We start from the raw sequence: 24201 nt of genomic DNA, 5'->3' as shown, positions 1-24201 counted from the left end.
ACTGGCCGCTACTCTCACAAGTACGTGAAAATACCAGATTCATAGCGATCGATCAGCTCACTTAGATTTTATGAGTGATTTTTGCATAACGTGTATAGGTTTTGTAGACTGATCGGTCGCTATCATGTGATTTGTTGATTCTGATGTCATCGCGCGCCTGTGACACATCCGGGACCTCATGGTGTAATGGAAACCTGTATTTGCAGAGGGAATATCCTTCAATCTGCTTGGAGAATGGGTGAGCATCCGGGGTAGGCACCAGCGGTCAGCTGCAAATCATTATGGGCCTACTAGATCGAAGGCTCACTCGAAACCTGTCAAGACCCTCTGTGTGAAGCAACGCGCGGCGAAATTGTTCGCGCGCACACACGGCCGCATAACGAAGCGTAATACGTTGCACGCTAATTTGGGCGACTTGCGTAACTGCTTCAACGGTGCCGACTCAACACCTCCTTCTTACTAATCGCAATAAAACACAGTTATAGAACGACAACATGTTTAAAGGAAACTTATCACGAAACGCTTATGAAAATGAGGAGTTTTGAACGGCCCGGTTAAAACCTTAGTCGGGAATGAAATCTTAGCCGTTTCGAGTTCCCCTCAGGTACATTAGTTGATTATGAGCTATGGGCATCTGGGTAACATTGCATAACGTTACTGACTCCAGTCAGTGAACTGCAGGAAGAGGTAGTCATCAATTCAGTTATTTTTATTACGATCAGCTGGTCTAAATAAAGAATTTGCGTCACGACTAGATCTCTTTAAGGTGAAAGTTGCGCCTCATCTCACGTAACTCGCGATATTTTGATTTTCTGGAGACATTCTACACCCGCGAGCGTTATGTCATGATCTCAAGGACCTTTTGACATGATAAGGTGACCTGCCAGTGAACTTTATTGTTCGGGTGCCGAACACAACGCGATGCGGCCCAACAGTGATATTGGTGTCATAGCCTTTTAACTACAGGGTGTATCAAAACAATCAATTCTTCGAAATAAAAGGCATTGACTGGTCTGAGTACACGTAGGGGGGTGGGGTGAGGGCATCGAACTAAATATCAGGCAAATTCAAGTGATCGGCATGTCATGAACCGTCAGCTGGCTCCCGCGTAATGAACCGTTCTGATTCTCACGTAATCATGAGTAAAAGAGGATGGGTAATCTGGCCACCGCTAAGAAAACTAAAAATATTTTATTTTCGTTTGCGCGGAGAATTTATTCCCATCATCGAACTACATGATATAGACACATATGCACGTCAGATGGTATTGTCCTTTCTGAGTAATGTCCTTGATATTGCATCTCAAAATATCTATATGTCTAAGGTTTTGGATGCTAGTATTCGGTATTCGCCAAGGAAGGACGTTCCGTCCCTCCCGCCAGGTTCGACTGAACGGTTATTACAAACCACTCGCAGCCAGGTCGCAGTATCCCCATTTCTTGTCGACGGGGTAGTTGGCAGTTGTGCCACACCACGTTTTTGTAGTATCACTATCGTCCACAATGCACTTCTGAGTGTACTTCCCCTTGTACTCGGTAGGAAACACGCAGTTGTCGCCATTGCCAGTTCCGCCCGTTGTCTTGATTTTTCTGCAACCCGTGACGTAGGTCTTGTACTTGTCGTAATCAGTGGAGAGAGAACACCAATCGGTGTCCCCGTACTTGATGCAACTATCGTAGTATTTACCATTGTACCGGAAGGGGAACGCACAATAGGTGTTATTTCTCCCCGTTACCATATAGCCGTATTCCGGATTGCCTGGAAAAAGTGATTATGAAATTAGTTATTTGCGCAGGTTTGCCTGGTTAACAATCAGATATTTGCCCCCAAGGGTCGTTTGCATCACCGGCTTATACTTTCCCGTTTTATCTGATTTTTCCATTGTGAGTGGGTTGTTTCAGAGACTTACAAATAAATTTCGTCAACTACTATGGTTTTGGTGTAAAACTACCAAAGGGCGGATTGCCGTTTTCTCATGAAATAGACTCTCCTTACACAAAACTACCCATTTCTATAAGCGTTTCTTGTTATAGTTTCTGTAATAAAAATGCTTCTTACTTGCAAACCGGGTGAATGTGTTTTGATAGTTCTCAGCTCCACAAGTCCACGATGTGTTTGTGTTCTGTGCTGGAAAAAGTAAAGAATGGTCAGAGAACTTGATGACGTCAAGGAACGTAAATTCAAAATAAAAGAAATTCAAATTATATAAAACTCTTTGTGAAACCTGATGAAGAACTCCATGGTGACGGGATTCTTTCCGTCCACCTTGAGTAACGATACAATCTCCTTACACGCAGACATAGACATGATATGTATACATATTCTCTCCCAGTTTGGCCTTCATGTTTGTGACGTCTTTGCACATTCTAAACGTCTTTGCACGTTCTAAAAACTCACTTATTCAGGCATGCTTTTTTCAACAGCGCCTGAGAGTCGAGGAAATTGTTTCCTCGAATCAGGCGCTATATAAATATTTTAATTGATGATTATACATAAATTATTGTAACCAGGAGGAGAGATAGCGCTGAAGTTTCCACCACGATGTTTATGCGCTAGTCTCAAACTTTCTCGTGACTAGAAATCCTAACAGTCTCATGAGAATCATATGCCTATGCCCCCAACCATCGAGCCCAATGCAAGTAGGAACGGAATGACGTCATCTAGTCATTCTAGTTGCGGTCATGCGCGAGGAGGACGATATCCACCAGTATACACCAGGCAGCTGATACTTACTGCATTTTTCGCAGGTCACGTCACAAAAGTCATACACGACCTTTGGGGTGCCAGTTCCATCTTTATCGCAGTCGGCCTTAGTGAAGCTAGGACACTCTATCTTCTTGTTCCTACATAGATCTATAAAAAAACTGGTCATAGTCAGTCAATAGTCTAAAGTCAAAAGTCATATTCATGGTCAAGAGATAAATGTGGCTGTTGGTAGAGTGACTTAACCACTCTCTTGCATTACATTACAGAGAGTGGCTCGTAATTGGCCAATAGTGGTTACGGGTGACACTGGCCACCTATCGGGAGCTTATGCGAAGGGACAACGTATATTACAGAAGTTGGTCGTCGATTTTCGAACATGAAATATTTTATTGAATTAAATCTGCTAGTATGATTGAAACAGACAACTCATATGAAAAACTAACAGTTAGCGCCACCACGCGGGACCTAGTGGTATTAGGTTAGTCTGTCGCCTGGCAACATTGTTAAAAGAAAATCCGCCGCATACATCAATATCAATCACGTGACAGGCGGACCTGAAGTCTTGATTTGTGACCAACAGCCCGTGTCTTGTTTGTTTCTTATATGTGTATGGACGCCCTCAAAGAGGGAACATATTTTCACATTACGTTGTTTATACAGGTTCACCTATTGTCCTTGTCGTCGTTTTATATGCGAAATTCTACTCACATTCGCGAAATTCTACTCACATTCGCAAAATTCCCCGTGAGTCCCCTCCGGACATATACACTTGCAGTCATCCGTCACCGACCCGCAATGCTCACACTTTCGCTGACATTCTATAAATAGAAAACAGATTAAAGCTCTGTACACACTGACAACATTTTGGGAAACATGTTGGCCAACATGTTGTCGAGGTGCGATGTTATCGAAAATTTGGCCCTGTATACACATGACAACATTCGACAACATGTTGGGCAACTTGTTATCGAATGTTTCTGAGAAAATGAGGATTTTGGAGGGAAATTCATAAACAACGGAAGATTCCAAGAGAAGAAGATGCATTGTCGGGGGCTCTGCCATAATTTTACGTATCCTGATTGAAAGAGGCAAAGAAGACGTAAAGATGAGAAAAGAGTGTGGACAAGACCATGGATATATATGAGAGACCAGCATGGGGCCTACCACTGTCTCCTGTCTACTGTCATCCCATAAACAGGCACAACTTTCCCATACTGCGATAAGTTGTTCCACTTCACTCAATAACCATTCCTTGCTGGAGGCTGCTATTTTGACTACATCACATGGCTTCAGGTAGATCATGTGATTTGTGGCCTATTTCTGATTGGATAAAACTCGACAACACTCGGCAACAAAATTGATTTTGTATTATTTCGACAACATTTGAGCAACATTTGGCCAACATGTTACCGAATGTTTCCGAATGTTTCCGAACTGTACACACTGCCAACATTTTCGATAACATCGCACCTGGACAACATGTTGGCCAACATGTTTCCCAAAATGTTGTCAGTGTGTACAGAGCTTTAAGCTTTCCTATCCATGTTGCACTTTATGGTAGGCGGTGACCATCTGTTACGTCCCGAATCTCCGGGGGAGGGGTTGTTCCCAGGTGCGCTACCAAGAACATAATGATCGAATGAACCCAGTGCATTAAAAGCCACTCATTTGAGGAGACGTAAGGATATTTTGCGCAATCATATAGCTTACTAATCATTATTAATAGCCTGAGAAACTTTCATGAGAAAGAGTTCGACTTTGTCTTGATGAGCTCCTTTGAAATCCGGCGCGAGGCATATATTAGGGCGTAAACATAAGTGGATAGATTGGACTACTTCAATGGCCTAATTTAGATATAAAGCACGTTACATCCATAGTACACCTAAACTTGATTAAAAAATCTCCGAGAAGGAGGTTCGCTGAATATTGCGTTTCAACCTCTTCATGTTCCCTATAATAAATTCCGCCGTTACGCACTTCCGGTATACTCCTTGGATGAAGAACAAAACTGTTTACTAATACCTACCACATTTGATGGCGCCACTTTCGCACTGTTCCTTGGGGACTAGAGAAGAGAAAACAGGGGTTGTGTTTATAGGCTGACGAATAGGGTACTTTAGGGTCCACCATTTTTGGCACCACCATTTGGGCTAGACTTTGAAATTCCAAAGCAATTAGAACTCCTTCAAAACAGAGTGAATGCCAATTTTCAAGGGCGGGAGTCTGCTCTCAGTTTTCTCGAGAAAAGCTTCCCAGGTTTAAAATGGGCATTCACTTTATTTTGAAGAAGTTCTGATTGCTTAGGTTATCAATATATTTTTAACCAAAATGGCGGTACCTAAAAGAGTTTGCCAAATGGTATTTTACAACAGCAATTTCATGATGCACTGTACATTTATATACATTTCCTTCCGGTATGTTAATCAGTTCGACAAATATAGGACAAATCCACATTGTCATGAGGAGATTGCATCACCGGCACGCCGAGGTCGGAATCTCGAGCCACGGGGAACCGGTTTAACGCTTTTGAGTGTCGGTTACGGTTTCTCAATCTCATTGTTTGGGAACCCTGAAAGATAAACTGACACGGTTTTTTGTGCTTCCTCCTATTGAAAAGTCATGGTCTCGCTTTATATAAAATGGAGGCACTGAAATTTGTGGAATAATCACAGGTGTCACACCGGAATCCTTCTTCGGCCTCGGTCGGGCCAACACACGCATAACCTTGAAGAAATATTCCCTTAGGGCAAACGAAGAAGATGCTAATTAATAGCAGAGTATCTGACAAATAACCACAAAATACCTTGACTATTTGTGGGAGGGGGCCTTATTTGTAACTTTCCGAATGATTATTCCAAACAAAACTCTTTCGGTGAAATCAGAGGAAATTGGATAACCTACCACAGAGCTTTTCATGGCAGTAAGGACAACCATTGCACGGCTCGCCAGGTGTCCACGGCTTGCTCCCGTCAATGTTGCCCCTGAAAATCAAAACAGAAACGGTTCATCTTGTCGCGGTGTAATCATACTCCTTTACGCTGTTGAGTTGTCGCGGACCACAGGCCTAATCTATAATAGGAGATAGGGCAATCGTAGGCTGCGATCACACTGAAACCACGAATGAAGAGCTCTACATCCGTCCTGAAGCCGAACCGTTTTCTTTCCGAAGAGCGCTCTCCGAAATACGAATTGTCAGACGGGTAGCACTAATGCCAGTGAATGAGTACCAGTAGTTGCGAGTTAATCTATTTCAAATACCCAACTATTCTACTCGAGAGTATATACATGTACCGGCACATGTATAGTTGCAAGGCTTAGTCTTTTGTCAAATGGATGACACTCCAACTAACGAGAGTAGTCGCCGATCTGAGTCTATTGTTAAAAGGGTGACACTTGCGCTAGTGAGTATAGCAGTAGACCAGAGTCTATTGTCAAAAGGGTGACACTTACGCTAGTGAGTATAGCAGTAGACACGAGTCTATTGTCAAAAGAGGGTGACACTTGCGCTAGTGAGTATAGCAGTAGACCAGAGTCTATTGTCAAAAGGGTGACACTTGCGCTAGTGAGTATAGCAGTAGACCAGAGTCTATTGTCAAAAGGGTGCCACTGCGCTAGTGAGTATAGCAGTAGACCAGAGTCTATTGTCAAAAGGGTGCCACTTACGCTAGTGAGTATAGCAGTAGACACGAGTCTATTGTCAAAAGAGGGTGACACTTGCGCTAATGAGTATAACAGTAGACATGAGTCTATTGTCAAAAGGGTGACACTTACGCTAGTGAGTATAGCAGTAGACCAGAGTCTATTGTCAAAAGGGTGACACTTGCGCTAGTGAGTATAGCAGTAGACCAGAGTCTATTGTTAAAAAGGTGACAATTACGCTAGTGAGTATAGCAGTAGACCAGAGTCTATTGTTAAAAAGGTGACACTTGCGCTAGTGAGTATAGCAGTAGACCAGAGTCTATTGTCAAAAGGTGACACTTGCGCTAGTGAGTATAGCAGTAGACATGAGTCTATTGTTAAAAAAGTGACACTTACGACGGTAAGTACTGAGTCCACTGTCAAAAGGATGTCACCTACGCTAGTGATAAGGTTGCTGACCAAAGTCAAAGGTTGCTAACCAAAGGTTGCTGACCGAGTTAAAAGGTTGCTGACCAAACCACCTGACCAAACCAGACTTAACCATCTCTTTTAGAAACCAGGGTAAAACTTACGCTGGCGAGTAGTTGCAGACCAGGTATTTAGCATTCGGGTCCAGGTTTTCACCTTTTTTTGTCAACATCATTGCACACTCATAGTAAGCACAACCCACTCTCTCGTGAGTGGACCACATAGCCTGTGAGGGGAGAAATGGTAAAATAATGGGTGAAATGATGCATTAGCGAGCGGAGTGAGAGATATTTTTCAGGCGGCCTAAATACATTTAGGTCATTTTTTAGCCTCATATTTGGGCCTACTTGAGTCAATACATGTAAATTCATACAATTTTCACAGTTTTATTATGAGCGTTATCAATAGGCTATTTCGTTGCATACCTTGTCAGGTCAAAGGATAAATCATTACCTCGAGTAGGGTTTTTTGTCCAACACATCATGACATCCATTAACACCTATAGGTTCAAAATAAATGAATTGAATTGAATTTTTTGGTTTATTTCAATTTACCTGTGTATAATGGCCGCATGGGGGGTAATAACACTGATTGGAGGAGAACACGTAGTAGTCGGATTCTGCCATCCATTTGATAAAAGGTTCCCACTTTTGCGTGCCTGAGTTTGTGGTGTAGCCTAGGTTCTGTCCAACCGTGCCTTTTGTGTATTTCGGGGTTGAGGGTTGTCCGTGGTCAAAGATGCACTTTTTTGCCCAGTACATGGCGTCTGCTGCAAGATCGTTGTCCCAGACCTAAGAAAACAAACAGACCGGCATTCAAACTTGGTTATTTCGGGCTTGGCCAAAGATGCAAATTTTCCCATTCTCCAAGTGTCGTCAATGGTAATCATCGTTGCCAAGTCGCACTCTGCCGCAGTTGATTCCCCAGCCACCTTCCAACAGTGGGAACAATCGACAGCCAACAGTGGCCGTAATGGGAGGTATCGAAGGTTTGATACGCATGCGCGCAATATCATTGCGCGTTCTACTTATTCAAAATGGAGGACGAGGGCTCGTTTCAGCGCGAAACAATTTTGCCAGAATACGATCCATTCATAAAAGAGAAAACAAAACAAAAAGAGGTTGTTCATTGCCTGAGCGATAATATCGCCCAATACCACATTTACGATGTTTATTCATAAGGATATTCATCCAGCTTAGGGGTGTTAAGCTAAGACCTATAAAAATTCTCGTCAGACCTCATTGGTTGGAATCGTGATTTTAGGTAATCCTACATGTATGATTAACATGTAATGGGCGGCCAAGAAATATATGATCTGGTCTTATACAGCCGAGTTGAGAGTATTTCCAGTATGTATTTACACAATTTGAAATTTTCGAATTTAATTTCAAATTTCAAATATTTAACGGACGGCGGAGGCCTTCGAAGGGTAGAGGCCGGAAGTCAGCCTTGTCATGGTCATAATTGGCTTATAATGGGGACGCGACATCTGTTCACCTGAACAGAAAATTATACGGCACCGCTAAGTCTGGCACGATTCCCGTGCCTATTTTTTATTACCTGACAAACCGGTGTCATTATTTAGATTGGAATAATTAAAACTGGTCACGACAATTTGATAGACGCTTTTTAAATTGGCTTAGAATGGGTGTGCGACATATGTTCTCCTGAGAAAATTATGCGGCTCCGCTTAGTCTTGCACGACTCCCATGCCAATTTCCTTAATATTTACTACCAGACAAAAAAAAACGATTTGATAGACGCTGTGAAAGCACGCCGGGTCGATATGCGTTCCGGCAGATGAGCAATTTTCTATAATTTTCGCAATTATTGAGTCAACCCACCACTGTGATGAAACTTGGACAAAGTAAATCATATTGGACTGTAAATTTTGAATTGATTCGCACGCGAATCGCAAAAGACGAATCGATGATGTTGGTCAGAGCAGGAAAGGTTGTCGAGTGCCAATTTTTGTATTTAGAGAAAAGTGGCCAAAAACCACCAGACATTGCATTGGACAACGTAGCTCAATGTTTCGCTCGGGCTAATCGGCGGTTTGCACAATAGTCGGTCGTGAGCTTCATCAGAGGCATCATCGGAATCGTCGTCGATCAGCTGGTATCAAAATCTTAAGGTCTCACTCCACAGTTTCATCGAATCCACCAGACGTTTCGTCAAACCAGCGCCTGGCGCGACACACACGGCATCACCCAAATGTTCAGACCAAACTACTGGCACCAGCAGATACCCAACCTGAGACAATACCACCAATGAATATTCATAGGTTGGAGGGTCGAGACCTATCAATTAGACGCGAGTATGTTTTTAACTCTCAAGTACATATTTAGAGAGATATTGAAAAAATATTTGCTGTGGCAAGTCTACAGATATAAAGAAATTATTTGATGAAAAAATTAATTGTGAATTTTAATAGGGGGCGTGTTTAGAGATTTTTCTGCCAGTTGGCTGAAAAGAGTGGAAATATCAATGTCTGTCTAATTTGTCGATTATCAAAAACATTCCGTGGGCAACTACCAGTTTACTTTTCACCATTTACTTGCCCGACTGTCCGGAATATCATATCAAAATTTCAGATTCACAACCCCACGCAGTATTTGATGCGACGCGGTCAAACATTGACAACTGAACTGCTAAAAAGCTTTAAAAACTCAATGGTGGTCTTGCCTCAATTGCACATTTTTCATGGAGGCAGAGTCGGAAAGGGAGCTTTCTGATACACTTTATTCAGTGCATTTGATTAGTTTTGATGCCACCAGATAGCGCCACTTTGATACCACCAAGATCGAGAAAACGGTGCAAATTCAGGCATTTCCCGACACATTATAACATACATGAGATACATGTACATGAATCTAGGTAATAAAGGGACAGGAAAAAAGGTTTAAAAAATTGTGTACTTTTTTACCTATTTATGCCATTTTCTGTACCTATTTTCCTGTACCTTTTTTTCCTGTACCTTTATTACCTAGATTCATGAACATTTTGTCAGAGGCCCGATTTTACTTTTAAAAACACTTTTAGCGTACTTCAGATTTTTATTATTAAACTGTTTTGTCGCAAAACGTATACCTGTAATGACGTTGTATACTGTACAATGTACATGATGCAGTTGCAGGTGCTTTGAACGTGCGGTGTCTTGGGGAGGGATGTCTCTTGAGATGGGGATGCGTTTAAACTCTCGAGCCCTGGGTTCGAGTGATGACGCATCCGGGTAGCTTCTACAGTGCATAGTTCCATAATGCATGGCATTATGCACTATGAGAACATGTCACTGGTGTGCCAAAGAGCAAATGATAAGTTGACATGTTTACTTCGACATTTTATACCCTAGGTACGGGTTTAACTTGTTTTAAAAGGATGTTTTTTGGGTGAACAGTTGCAATTCTGTTTGGTTACTTTTTAATACAGCAGGAATGGTTCCAGTTTTTCTACGGACTGGCGTAGTTTATTTTCTACTCTATTTTTCTATTTTCTGGTTTCAATATCATGCGTGTAGATGTATCTATCCGACATTTAGTAAAGTTCGGTTCTCTAGTAAGTAATTTTTTGTTGCCACTGTAAGTACATGTGCATGTACATGTAGGTATTCGTTTGAATTGAGTTTTAGGCGTTTTTTATCTGAGTTGACCAACTGATGCCTCCCTTCCAGATATTACGTTACATTTTCCGGCCGGAGTAAACCGGTTGGCCTATTTGATGGAGTTTTAGTAATCGCCACTCTATACGAGTCAAGATACACGTACTCACCAACAAGTTCATGTCTTCCGCACCCGCCTTGACTCGTTCATCATTGTGTCTCTTTACAAGGTCATCTATTTCTGCCTGCGTGAGGCCGAAATCCGACACGGTGTCCCTTTTGACCAGGGATCCTAAGCCTCCACTCGCCAGAGCCGCGATTAAAATTAACCTCAGCATGTTAAATTGCTCCGCCGATTTGCGGTGCTACGGTTGATACACCTAACGTTAGAAATGATTTACGGAGGTGGCACCATCCTATTTATATTTGTATCTCCAGCACCTCGGATTTTAATCAAGTCCAGGAGAGGATGGCTCTGAGAAAAAGATCGATGATGATGCGGAAAATTAATTCAGTCAACATTATCATTACTTTTTTGTTGACGGATTACTTTGTCAACAGATTATCGTGTCATCTATTTTTTTGATATCTTGATTAATAATGCAAACCTTAGGTAATTTAAAATGTGCGGTGATTGGATTTTGATGCATTATCAGTTGAACCGCTTTCATAATTAGAAAGAATGACAGACCGTTATAATTGATCAATGCGTCAATCGAGTCCGCCACGAGTGCTTGACCCTACCAATTTTTTGGGGTACGCCGTTCGTAATTTTTATCACTGGTGGTCCATGAAAATAGAAATGCACTTATCCACGTAATGTACACTTTTCATGTATCATGCATTTAACTTTGCTGAAACTAAGTGTTTATATTATTTGAATATCTGTCTTCACAACAGCAATGTTGGTGAAAGTTATACTCTTGTTGACATGTACGTATACGCGATCGGAAATCTTCAAATTCACTCACGAATTTCAAATTTTTAATGAACGGCGTAGGCCAGGGAGCAATCAGACTATTAAAGTGAATTGATCTGCTTCTCTGTCGAGCATATTGACTCTCAATGTATTGACATTGCTCAGCTTTCAAACAACGCGCGTCAATACCTTGACGAAGAATACAGCATGCATTTGTCTGCATCCATTCCAAACTGGAGTTGGTCGGCTATTACTCACACGTAAACGGCACCGCTGTACATACAACAGTATCAAGTTAATATGATGCAACTCACCATCGCTGTTGCTAGTGCATTGACTCATGGATCACCACCGCCTGGATGGATTGCACAATTCCCAAATCCCTAACGTTTAGCCAATCTTTATATTAAAAGACTCTGGTCTCACTCTTCACCAGAGAAACCGCCGAGCCAATAGACCGACGGTCCTACATGAACTACAAAGCTGAGAGGAGGTTTTTATTATTGCTGAAGAACTTTCCAAGTTAATGTGTGAATGACCATGTACTTGAGTCGGGGCATTCGACTATATAGACAGTTGTGATAATGACAGCATATGAGGCTGAGATTTGCAACATGGACGGTAGGCCTACCGGTTGGCCACACTATACAGTACATCATGCAGTATCAGCTACAGCAGCGATCCCAAATCCAGGTGGTGGTGATCCATGAGTCACAATCTAGTGAATCCAACAGTCCAGCGATCTCGATTTTTCGAATACCTGGAAGCTCAGAAAGCCGTTGAGTTGTGGGTTACTTACCGCAGGCATTTGTTATAGGAAAACGGTGTACTGTAATTGGTACTAGTATGCGTCATAATCGGCATAGGTACATGTATACGTTAACAATTCAAATAAACAAAATAGTTAATGCCGTGGCCTCCTAACCACCGCGAAATTATATGCTTTACAATTATAATTTTATTCTCATTGAGTTGTTTGGTCCATCATTTGATCACTGGGATGGTTTGCTCCGTGTCAATATCAAATAAGGTCGGCTCGGGTTGATTAATATCCAAGTGGATGCATTAAACAAATTTGTTATGTTTGAAAAGAAGACCCGTATATCAGACAGGACTAAAATAGATATGGGAGGCACGCAGCTAAGTGAACCGTAATGAATAATACCGGGGGGGGGGGGGGGGGGGTTGACGGGCACGTACTGTCACTTGACTTTTCGCGATACTGGCAATTTCAACGGGAAAAACTGAACAAAGTCCACGGGCCGCCATATTGAATCTGGCACTGACGTTACCCCCTCCCCCCCTCAGACACACGCACACCCCCACCCCACCTACGTTTTTCACATCGGTACAGGTCACCAGGTGTCGTACTATTTGACCCGGTGAGCAAGGATTAGTTCTTTTGATCCCGTTCTTAAATCAATCCGCGTAATTATTACTACTAGTCTGTGACGTGCAGACTCCTGCGTTACATTTGTGAGTCTGCCTCGGGATTAGCCAATAGTGGCTACACACTGGCCACCTATCGGGAGCTAACACGTAGGGACAACGTATACAGAGCATGGTCGTCCATTTTTTATCATGAATTTTTTACTGATTTAAATCTACAATAGTGCATAACAACGTTCCAATTCGTGTAATTTATGAATGAAACAGATAACTCATAAGAAAAACTAACAGTGAGTATTTTTTCGCGTCGAATAAAACATTCAAAACTTATCAGTTTATTCCGAGGCGAAGATCCTGCCACGGCAGAATCTTGTAGCGGATAACCCAAATAAAATCGTTTTTAAATTAGGCCCAAGCCACGGTGGAAAGCTATCATGAGATTGACAAAGTGTTCCAGTGACGTAAGAAGCTATGGTTAATAACTCTCAAACAACAATGAGTTTTCGCAAATCCCCGCGAACGCTTATCCCAATGTTCGACATCATGATCAGGAGCTCGAACAATGGTATAGGCGTTCGCGTTCGCGTTTCGGGGGCTTTGTGAAAACTCCCTATTCGACATGCCCGAACTCACCATTTCGTACATATCAGAAGCGGGTGGGTTGGCGTTCCTTCTTGCGTCATTATGGCAGTCTAAGACTATCTGTATTTCCGTTTCGTTCAAACCAAATTGGCATTCGCAGAGTGATTCTGCAAGCCCTCTAGTCAGCAACGCAAAAACCACAAAACTGCAGAGACCACTCATTGCAACAATCGGATAAAAATGAACAAGCTCGCATTACCCACTTTAGGCTTTATAATAACCGGGACTCAAGGTTGCAATTGTAAAACAACTTAACTTTTATTGACAATTACTTGAATAATAATTCATTGACTAGTTCATGCATATCAGAGGCTGTTGGCAAAGCTTTCCTCCTCTCGACATTATGTAGATCTAACACTGTTTAAATTCACGTCGCGGACAAACCATAATCGTTGAGAGAGTCTCTCGTCTCTGCATCTTGCGAGCACGCCCATGCTTGCAATGCCAAAACTACAAGGCCCATGGAAAAAATCGAATGGTAACATACAAGCTCGCACATTCGCTTTTTTACTTTTTGTAGCGAACGTTGCAATTGTGTCGGAAAAAAACACATGTTGACTGATAATTTATGAAAATGAGAAACCACCATGTCCTTGTTGATTTAAACACTATCAATAAACTTAAACCCGCTTGATATTCTCCCCGCGTTTCGTTATTTACACGCCGTCACTTTACCTCAATTGTTTTGATTGTGGCTTCGATTTAGCACTCTCAATGTCGCCGCTTAAAATGCCTCAATTAGTCTATATCTAAGTTCTCTATTTGTTCAGGGCAGCCCGAATTGTTTTATTTATCATAACGTAAGCAGGTAAGGGTCATACAGACCGTTTACTAATGGGCAGAGAGTCACATAGAGCTTATCAAAATGTGAAGTTGTGGTAAATACATGGCTGGGATGGACCAAAGTGGAATTAATTCTCAATCTGTGGTTGATTCTTAATCTACAGAGTCAGGCCATCACAGAAATATGCTTTTTGATAATGTATTTAAGAAAATGTGGTCTCACTGGTCAGTTTAGAACTTGTACTTTGACAGGGCCATATCAATGCGCCAGTGACGTTTTGATGGATATGGTGTACGGAAATCTTTTTTTCTCAGGCAATCGGTATTGGAATTTTTTTAAACTTTATTATGCTATTGGCAAAGGGTTCTTCTTGACATATATAAAATTTTGTGCAGATTGATTGGTCCAAGGTGTACTTTTTTTACCAAAACATATGCACAACAATGTACATGTAATGTACACAAGTTTTAATAGTGGACTCTGGCCTAATGTTGTTGTTTTTTTATTCCTGAAGAATAAGTAACTTCTTCCAAGATAAAAGCAATTGACAGTCAAGAAGGGGATGGTTTACCATACATCGAATTCTGTGAGCTAGAGAGTGTCTGTCAACGTATACTACGTGCAGAACCTCTGACATTGTCTGAAAGTGCAGAGAGTATTTCGATCATATAAGGCCAGGCGTCCTTGAGCAATGCCGTTGAATAAATATTCTATGCTGTGCTATAATATTCTATAAATCAACTTTCATTATCATTTGCTTTCATACAAGACACTAACTACCACTGAATGTGATTTTATGACCGATAAAATATTTGAAGGGTGTTTTTAAATTAGACGTTCTGCACGTGATCTGCTTGGAGATGATCTTTCGGGCATGTTTCGACTGAAGAGCGAACAATGGGAGGCTAAAGCATTCCGCAAACGAGCGATATTTGACGCTGCGACCTGCGATCATGATCACATGCGACACAGATCTTTGGTGTCTACAAGTGGGCTGTTCTGGAGGGTTGGTTCAAAACCAGGCACTGGCATTGGCACTGACATTGGCCCTGATATATTTTTGGCAAGAAAATACAGTGTTTCAGGAACATAGGTAAATCTCAAAGGTAAATCTGATGGTCAGCATTAAGTTAAATCAATTCAAAGCTTAAAAACAGATAGGACACAGCCTCACCATAGCCAGTGGGTCGCAGCCTACACCTATGTTGGTAAGTCCAGGACTCACTGGGCAATCCATTGCATCATCCTAATTCGATCTCCTTATGACTTATATTACATGCCTACACATAGGCTACACTCTGCAGTAAGAACATGTTGGTCAAGGCCTAAACTGGACTACAGAGTCTATATCATAGACAAGTGCAAGGCCCATGATGATGACAGGCAGCAGTCTCATTTCATATGATGTAATGTAATGTAAATAATGTCTTATATAGCGCATGTTCCAAGAAAGGTCCTGCTCACAAGCGCTTTTTCACAAATAACACTCTTGAAAGAGCAGGGTCTTCAGCCCTGTCTTAAAACCGGCGATTGAATTGCATTCACGTAGTGAACAGTCGAGGCAGTTCCACAGTCTACTGGCCTGGACCGCGAAGGTCCGACCCCAAAAGTATCGAGGCTATAGCGTGGTACGGCTATCTGTCCCTGATGCTCAGATCTTAGACTTCGGCGGGGCAGGTATAAATAGTGAGGAATAAGGTCTGACAAATAGGCAGGTGCCATTCAGTGGACTGCATACCTTTTTGGAATGCATCATTGGACCAGTCCGTGCCAGGTATTGAACCAACCCTGTTCTGGAGCACATGATCTGGTGGGTCGCACTGGCAACTTCCGGACTCCGCCATGTTCATCCTCTTGAGATGGGCGTTGAGTCTGCAGTGGCTCGGAAGTTGAAAGGTGGTGGCGAACTGCCCGAGAGGTAACACATACATGTAGTTACCAATTCACACTCTCGGCAGCGTGCCTTTGGCAAGCGTAGAAACAGGTATAGAAATTATAGGTATGCTCATTATTTTCAAGTCCAAAATACAGGATTACACAACTATCTGCCAAATTAGATGAGACTTCTTCGTCTTTTGAACTAAAAGTCGTCATTTCGTACCCGTGAGATTTGCGGAACCTCCCTAATACCAAATTCACTTACCATTTCATACATATCCGAGGGAATTGGTTGCACATTCCTCCTCGCATTATTATGTAGATCTAACAACTTTTGAATATCTGTTGCGGACAAGCCATAATCTTGAAGAGAGTCCCTCTTTTGTGGAAGACTTGCCAGTCCTCCCGTCAGTAGCGCCAGAATCACGAAACAGCGGAGCAAACCCATTGCAAAAAAAATTCACCAAGAAAAACATTGTTGCAACGCCTCGCATTAGCTTTTATAGCAATTCGTGACAGCGTAACGAATTCGTAAGATTAACTTTGTTTTGACTGACATTACCGTGAGAACCAATTTCCTGGCTAACTTGAAAATTTATTTACAAACTTAAACCCACCACGCGGTTCTCGCAATGATGACAATCCGTTTTTGTACATAATATCTGAATAATCCCTAACGGGTGTTTAATGAGTAAACATCGCGATGGGCTGGTGTGAAAAAATCATTGTTAGAGAAAGGAAAGGAAGGTGAATGGCTATGAGCTGGATAATAGACAACAATGCAGTAGGCCTAATAACTGGTCGATGGGCGCTTGTAATAGCCAATTGTGTTGATATCGCTCATGGGCGTGACTGAAAACTATCAAATGAAACACTGATGAGTGAGTTTTCGCTAATCCCCGCTGTTTGACATCATTATGAGGAGCTCGAACATTGGGATGGGCGTTCGCGTTGGCGTTTCGGGGGCTTTGCGAAAAGGGAGTTTTTGCAAATCCCCCAAAACACCAACGAACGGGAACGCCTGTCTCATTGTCTGACCTCCTGATAACTAAGTACCTGTAGAACAATAGGATAGGCGTTCGGGGGCTTTTCGAAAACTCCCTATTACTCCCTTTTTTGGGTGGCCCTGAAAAGCGGGTGATATTTCTTTCAACCGGACACCGGAAGGGCGAGTGATACACCTTTAAGGATTTTGAATCAGCGCCGCGGTCGGTAGATAACAAGACTAAATTTCCATATTTTGTATCCGGTGTAACAGTAACAAATGCCCCCCTGGAAAAAGTATCCGGCCCTATTGTATTCTGCAATATGGTTCTATAGAGACCCTGACCGTCAATAGCTCAGAGATTAGAGCGCATGATAGAATCCTTTGTTTCCCGGGCATTCTATCTTAGGACATTTTAAACTTTTACACCGGTTTTGCATGCGCCTTCAAGATACCAAAATATCGGGTTACCCACGCGCATGGCTGAGTACAGCGTTCAATAGAAAGTCATTTTCCTTTTTACTAATGTTTCTCGTGTAAGGTGACGCCTGGCATGAATCATAATGTCATCATGAAAAGTACCAAATGACACAAAATGACAATTTAATTCCCATAAATTTCAAGATCTGTCAAACTTTTAAAACAGGTGATATTTTGATTGACCTCCAAAATTAAAAGAGATCCATTAATGATATTGTGCTTGATTGATAAAGACATTTCAACATGATACCCACTTTAAATCATCCTCCCAAGAATAAATAACTTAACTAGTTGAATTTGGACAATACATTGATAATAATCGACATTTATCAACGGACACATTGCACAATCGACCAGCTGTTGCCTTATTCGTGCCCATAAGTTCACACAGGACAATGATTTCGATACAAAAAGGAAATTAGGACGTAAATCAAATAGTAGCACTCTCATAGACAGGTGTTCTTTTAAAGAACAACGGGAAATTCGTAGTTTACAAATATTGACAAAAAATTAATATACGTAGCTGAAGGAAAAAAATAATTCATACTCCCACGGCCTTAATCACTCCATCAAATATGTAGTCACCTTACGGGAATGGTCGGCTTTTTATTGCAGTATAGAATAGGAGGTGACTGGGCAGCCGACAGCTGGGTAATATTGCCCTTATTAATGCCAATGGTCCTTCAACCGCTAATTATTTAATCGCTAATTAGTATTCATTTGGTTAAGTTAACATTTTATTGATGTAATTAAAATGTTTATTAGATGTTGGCAAACAGTGTCAGGTGATTTCTATTTGCGTTTAGGCTGCTGTTTTACTATGATCTTATTCAGCGCTCATTCTATTGTAGCAATTTGCATATATAAATACAGGGTGTGCAAATTAGAATTAAAACAGAAAGGGGTCATGGTATACTTCGATAATTTCTTTTTTCTGTGACATTAAATTGTAAGCCTTTTTTTCTGCAAGTGTTTTATGTTTTTCCAATTTCATATACTCCTAGATAGGAGAAAGATGCATTTTTGTTATTTTTTAACACGCGCACGACCTTGGCCCGGGCTCCGCGTCACTAAAAATTTGACCAATCAGCGTGCATCGCACTCGGAAGAAGAAATCAATGCGTGGTCTCACTGTCCAGTAGGGCTGCTGTCGGTCGTGCTATCAGAATGTAGTTCCTCCGAAATCATGGATAAGAGCTGTTTCTCCCGAATATTCTGATGAAGTTTGAGCCGGACACGCTCGCAGGCGTAGATTTATGGATCCAATTAACCCGTTAAGCCCTGAAACGTGGCGGACGGTTGAAATTAAGAAAACATGATTAAGATAACAACCGTACCTTAGAGTTCAATACTGGCGCGTTATCGGTTGGTTGTGGGTCACTTATTCGGTTGGGTCCGCTACGACTATGTGGTTGATTTTGGGTCACTTTATTCGGTTGGGACAGCTCATTGGTTGATTTCGGTCACTTTATCGGTCACTTTATCGGGCACATCGGTTGACGAGGACGCGTAATCAGTGGTAACAGCCCCTCCAAGTCACTAGCATCATTTTAATGGTGTTACTGGCGAACACTCTGCAGTCGAATAAATACTCGTCGAATTGAAAGTTGGCTCTCGTATTAGGATTGTGCCACAAATTAATGTATTTCAGTCAAAAAATGAAGATTTCACCCATTTAGAACAAGATTTATTTATTTACCTAAATACATGTATTGTGTCACACGTTATACCTGCAGTAATATACAATGTAGTACTGTATGCATGTACATGTACAAAATTTGTTAAGGAAATGTCTCTTTTATTATAAAACTTAAACGTGCTTCAATCCATCTATTTACAAAAATCTTGTTGAAAAAATACTACGTCATTTCGTAAGCTTTTGGGTTCATCAACTTGAGAAGATGCGACATTTCTACGCCAGCTGGTGTAGCGGATTTTTCCGATCGAAGATCTGAACGAGAGACCACGGCAATGTGCTCCACTGGCGGTCGTATGAGTTTCCGGGACGATAATTGCGACATGCTGCTCTTGCGACGCCGACCGTGAGCATGTGACTCATACTCGGGTGAGAGCTCGCCCGCAGCGTCGTTTCTGCGTGCGACAAGGTTCGTCAACCGGCTGATGAAGCTCTCGGAGTCGCCATGGTGTAGAGCTAGACCCCTTGCATATTGTATTAGATCGAGCTGGGAGCCCGAAAATCCCTTGGGGAGCAATTCATGATCGTGGGTGAAATGGGGCGTGATGTGTCGGATACCATGAGCCAATGAAAACAGAATTCGCATACAGTCGTCATCTGAAAATGCAAATTGGGATTGCTGTTAGAGGGCATGCTGTGTTAGAAAAGGTGCCTTCAAGGCAGCCTTTATAAAAAAGAAGAGGAACATCAGGTTTGTACATTATACCAGGCAATTTACATACAAGCAGTGCCGCTGTGGCTGTGCTTAGCGATTCCCCGGGCTGTCGTTATAATGTGTGTGGTGGTTGAATTGAGACATGTATACATTACGTAATTTCATTGGGTCTATGCGTTACATCATAATATCAGGCAGGATTATTCGCAAAGCCCTCAAACGTTACCGCAACGCCAATTGCGTTGTTCTGCCGGCATCCTGATCAGTGTCGAACATTGCGACTGGCGGCGTTCATCGCGTTTGCGTTCCGGGGTTTTTGCGAAAACTCTGAATTGCATCAATAGTCTACACACAGAACTCCAAAGTAATGCACAGAACAACGTGATGATCCTTCATGGGGGAGAGGGGGGCTTACCGCTGTGGCTAATTATCCGTTTTGTCTTGACTTTATCCATGGTAACGTAATTAGGAATTTTCGTGGAGCCGTGTGGAGTGATCCTGTGTTTTACTAGTGGCCTTGGTGGCATGCTGTCAAAAATGCGCTGTGCATTGAACCTAAAAAGACGAATTTGCGGTATACAAAAGAAAATTTCATTCATTCATTCAAATACAATTTTAGCCATGCTGCAGTCTTAAAGGGAACTGGAACCGCCGAGCGATTTATTCAACTTTTCGACTTTCACCGCCCGAGAAAGTCAAACTTCCAACTTCCTATTCGAGTTCAGATTTGTAGCTCCGCCCCCAGTGCCCGAGCATGCGCAGTTCAATTTGTTATTATTGAGAATCATGTGAGAATCACGTGAGTCATGCGATCTTTCATTCATGAGTTTTCGTAGTAAATTCCATAGTAGTGACGTCACTCAATGATTGACAGCTAGGCGCCATGTTTCATTCATGCCTCGTTCTGATCACCCGATACGCGGGAAATGAAAACGAGGTCATACGAACTGGCTTGGCGGTTTCAGTTCCCTTTAAGGGTACCAGAGAAAGAAGTTTGAAATAATTACATACCCAAGGGTCGATCCCTGACTAACCGATTTTGTAACTGGAGATATTCAAAAGAGATTAGCCTCGTGATGGAGACAAGTCATCAAAGGTATCTGTTAGCAATCGTCGTGTTCAGATATCTGGTTGTTCCGCATTTTGAAAACGCTTCCCGAATGGTGAAGGCCGAAACACTCTTAATTTCTTGTAACCCTCGGGTATACACCCCCGTCTCGGGAATCAACCAAAATGTTTTTAGCTACAGCTACTCCACTGAACGTCTTTGCACCTTCTCTTGTCGGTAGATTTCGGTGTGTTTTTTGTTTATTGGCAACCGTGAATGCGGTGCCAACGTCAATAAAATCAATTAAGAAAGAATACACACAAACAATGTACTTTAGGAAGGACCGTTTTCCTGACGGTATCTAAAGTAACATCGCCTTACTTTTTCCAGAGATGGGCAAGCGTGGGGAAGATTGAAATGGTTGCTTCGTGAAATAATCCCCGCTCAATGATCTGGTCGTTGTAGTTACCCACAATGGTCTCGGCAACATCGGGAGAAATGTTGACCTGAAAATGAAATTAAAAAGTTGAGGTGTACTGTTTCATCTAATGGGGAAAGAACAATGCGCGAGTGTTACTATTCATGCTAACTTAGAACTAGCGGAGAAATATTTTTCGCAGAACAGCTATATCCGAAGGGCTAGCTTTACAATGTATGCGCGTTGACGCCGATACTGGGAAATCGCCTAAAACCGCTAATAAAATCACATCAATTGACCAACCTGAAGTTTAGGGGGTATGTCGGACTCAATGTAGCAATTTATGATAGCCTTTGCCTTCTGGCCTACCAGGGCCTCTGCAGCATGGTTATAGACTCCGTCCTCGGCCTGGGTCATGACCGTATCAGCAAATATCCGGTACCTGAAACGAACAAATTGCGTTATCAGTACTGCAAACTAATTAATATTTGAAGAGGTCAGAGCAGAAACACCAGTTGCGCGTACACCACGAAATATTGGTGGACCAATTTCACGTACACCACCACATTGCCGCGACAAATTGGTTAGGCAATCCATTGCCGATACAAATTGCCGGGCGAATTTGTCCCATCAGGCTTGATGGTCTTGATGGTCCGAATTTGTCCCATCAAGCTTGATGGTCCAAATTCGCCCGGCTTGTTAAGAGGCTTTGTCGTGGTGTACGCGCAAATGGATCGGCAATTAGCTAGTTAGATGGTTCGGCGACAGGCGGCGCTTTCGAAATGGCGCTTTCTGCTTATTGTTTGCGCGCCATCTGTTGCCGGATTTTATAACTAGCTGCAGCGCTGGTGTACGCGCTTGGTGGATTTTCGATGGTGCGGCATTGGTTCGCGAACCAAGATTTGTGGTCCATTTTCAGGTGGTGTACGTGCGGCTATATTCGCGATGAACGAAGCGTGCAATGGCTAAGCAAAAACTGTTCTTTTTTCCGTCAAAATGTGCCTAATAAACTAACATCTGCGAGAAGTGCAAGACTCGAGAAGTGACAAAATTCGTTACAAAATGTGCGGAATTCGAAAAACTATGTCAAAGATGTACCTGTCTACTTCGATCAAGAAGTTCATGTCGGCGACGAGTTTTTCAACGGCAATGATGCGGTGCTTGATGACGCGTCTGAGAGTGACACTGGCTTGCGGACCTGTGTGTGTTTGTAAGTTATTCGATCCTGTCTTTTCTACAAAAGAACATTCTTTATTGTCATGGGATATTAAGAAATATCGTCGGTCAGAATTTCTGACATATCTTTAGCTACTGAGTCAATTTTTAATGTCGCCAGGGGACCAACGGATGGAGGTGACTTCAACCCTACGCGTAAACGTAAAAGTAGTTGAGGTACACTCTCAACGCAGTGTCGTCATTCGAGGGCTTATCTTTCCTTCATCCTTGGAATAGACAACGACGTGTATTGCAAATGCTGCGTTGGAGTGTAATGCACAAAATGTACCATCATGCACATTCTTTGACAACAAAGGGTTTCTTTCTGAGAATGACAAGTTTCAGTCAAGCTCTTAGGTCTGGATGAAGCCATTGTCAAGATAATAGTGAAAAGGCAGACACTGAGTCATGGCTTTTCCAACTGCATGTAACATAACGTTTATATGCCCATGCTGGTTAAGGCCTGCCGAGCCCCAGCCAAGCTGTTTCTAAGATTTGTCCTGATAACCATTTTTGAAAAGACAAGAGAAGAATGGGAATTTAAGCCGTGGTGCGAGCGAGCTTTGTACGACTTGAGTAGATGGACCGTGTATTGGGCTCGGCGTGAATTCTTTTACCTGCGAGGCGAGGGACGATAAAACGTAATGAACTTTTAAAATATTTCACTTACTCTCTAAATCCCTGGTGGCTTCATTCTTCAAGAAGGCCCTGAACAGATTGGCCGTGGTAGGGTGAAGAAAGCCGCGTCGAAAGCTTGAAACTGCTTTCACGAAGTTGATCCACAGGTTTTTCTGCGAAAAAAAATGACTTAAGTTAATGAAAATCGACTGAAAGTCTCCCGGAATAAAACAATAGCTTGCGTGATTGGCTAAATTCGCTTCTTCTTTTCAGATGTCTGAGTGCCCCCACAGTAGAGATAAAGGTTTTTGGTATTTCGAAAAACCTAATGTTTTTTGCCAACACAAACATGCGCCCCTAAAGATTTCCCGGTATGAATAGCCCTTAAGTGTTTTTTAGTAATTCTGAAAAACTCTTGAGTTTTGCAGACGACGAGACAGACATGCAGAAATCGCTCCTAATTCTTTAATTGGAAATCCCTGAATGCCGCTGAAGCTTACATGTAGAGAAAATGTGTGGCGTACTTGCGACACGGTCCAGGGATTTATTAGGCCGTACAAACTTTCAAGAAAAGTTCACGGCCGGGTCTATTTGGCAAGCCGCTCGCCGAACAGGCATATTTTTTTGTCCTGTTTGGAGAGCCGCTTGCCAAACAGCACTAAAAAGCCACCCTGTTCGGCCAGCCGGTAAAAAATCTACCCTGTTTGGCGAGCTGGAGACTTTACAACACATTAGCCAATCGGAGAGCTCTCCATTCAGGACAAGAAAAAGTCGCTGTTTGGTAAGCCGGGCTTGCCAAATAGTCACTTCCAAAATTCATTCACCGTATTTTCCTTGGTCCATTTGCGACGTCCATCCGCGGTGTGTTCAACCGTCGGGTCAAGCACCTCCTTCACTGGTTGTTCCGTAGGAAATGTCTCAGCATATAATGGCCCCCTGAAATTTAGTACATACCGAAGTAAGCTAATAGTACATGTATTTCTGAAACACCTTCGTTACAATGTTTGATGTTCATAATGAATTATCATATTAGCCTCGTTTTGACCACAGAGGTTTTGGTGAG

At 42.3% G+C, this 24201-nt stretch overlaps 2 protein-coding genes across 3 annotated transcripts; both read right to left on the bottom strand.

Annotated features, from left to right (window-relative positions):
* Positions 1–1189: 1189 nt before the first annotated feature.
* On the bottom strand, positions 1190–16498 carry LOC135495895 (cysteine-rich venom protein latisemin-like). Of its 2 annotated transcripts, none has more exons than XM_064784900.1 (9): positions 16289–16498; positions 7368–7604; positions 6918–7039; positions 5608–5687; positions 4733–4771; positions 3435–3524; positions 2734–2853; positions 2059–2127; positions 1190–1758 (listed from the first exon to the last, which is right to left on the bottom strand). In XM_064784900.1, the coding sequence occupies exons 1-9, from the start codon at positions 16469–16471 to the stop codon at positions 1400–1402; spliced, it is 1299 nt and encodes a 432-aa protein (XP_064640970.1). In that variant the 5' UTR covers positions 16472–16498; the 3' UTR covers positions 1190–1399. The 2 variants fall into 2 exon arrangements, with proteins under 2 accessions (XP_064640970.1, XP_064640971.1); XM_064784901.1 differs by lacking the exon at positions 16289–16498 and adding an exon at positions 10582–10794.
* Positions 16499–19213: 2715 nt separating this feature from the next.
* On the bottom strand, positions 19214–22473 carry LOC135496389 (regulator of G-protein signaling protein-like). Its single transcript, XM_064785711.1, has 5 exons — positions 22404–22473; positions 21609–21747; positions 21269–21393; positions 20255–20394; positions 19214–19781 (listed from the first exon to the last, which is right to left on the bottom strand). The coding sequence occupies exons 1-5, from the start codon at positions 22427–22429 to the stop codon at positions 19348–19350; spliced, it is 864 nt and encodes a 287-aa protein (XP_064641781.1). The 5' UTR covers positions 22430–22473; the 3' UTR covers positions 19214–19347.
* Between the last annotated feature and the right edge of the window lie 1728 nt (positions 22474–24201).

The sequence above is a fragment of the Lineus longissimus genome, chromosome 11 (genome assembly GCF_910592395.1).
Source record: "Lineus longissimus chromosome 11, tnLinLong1.2, whole genome shotgun sequence".
NCBI lineage: Eukaryota > Metazoa > Nemertea > Pilidiophora > Heteronemertea > Lineidae > Lineus > Lineus longissimus.
Note: the sequence above shows the minus strand (reverse complement) of the source record. Positions and strands in the feature narration are given on the sequence as shown.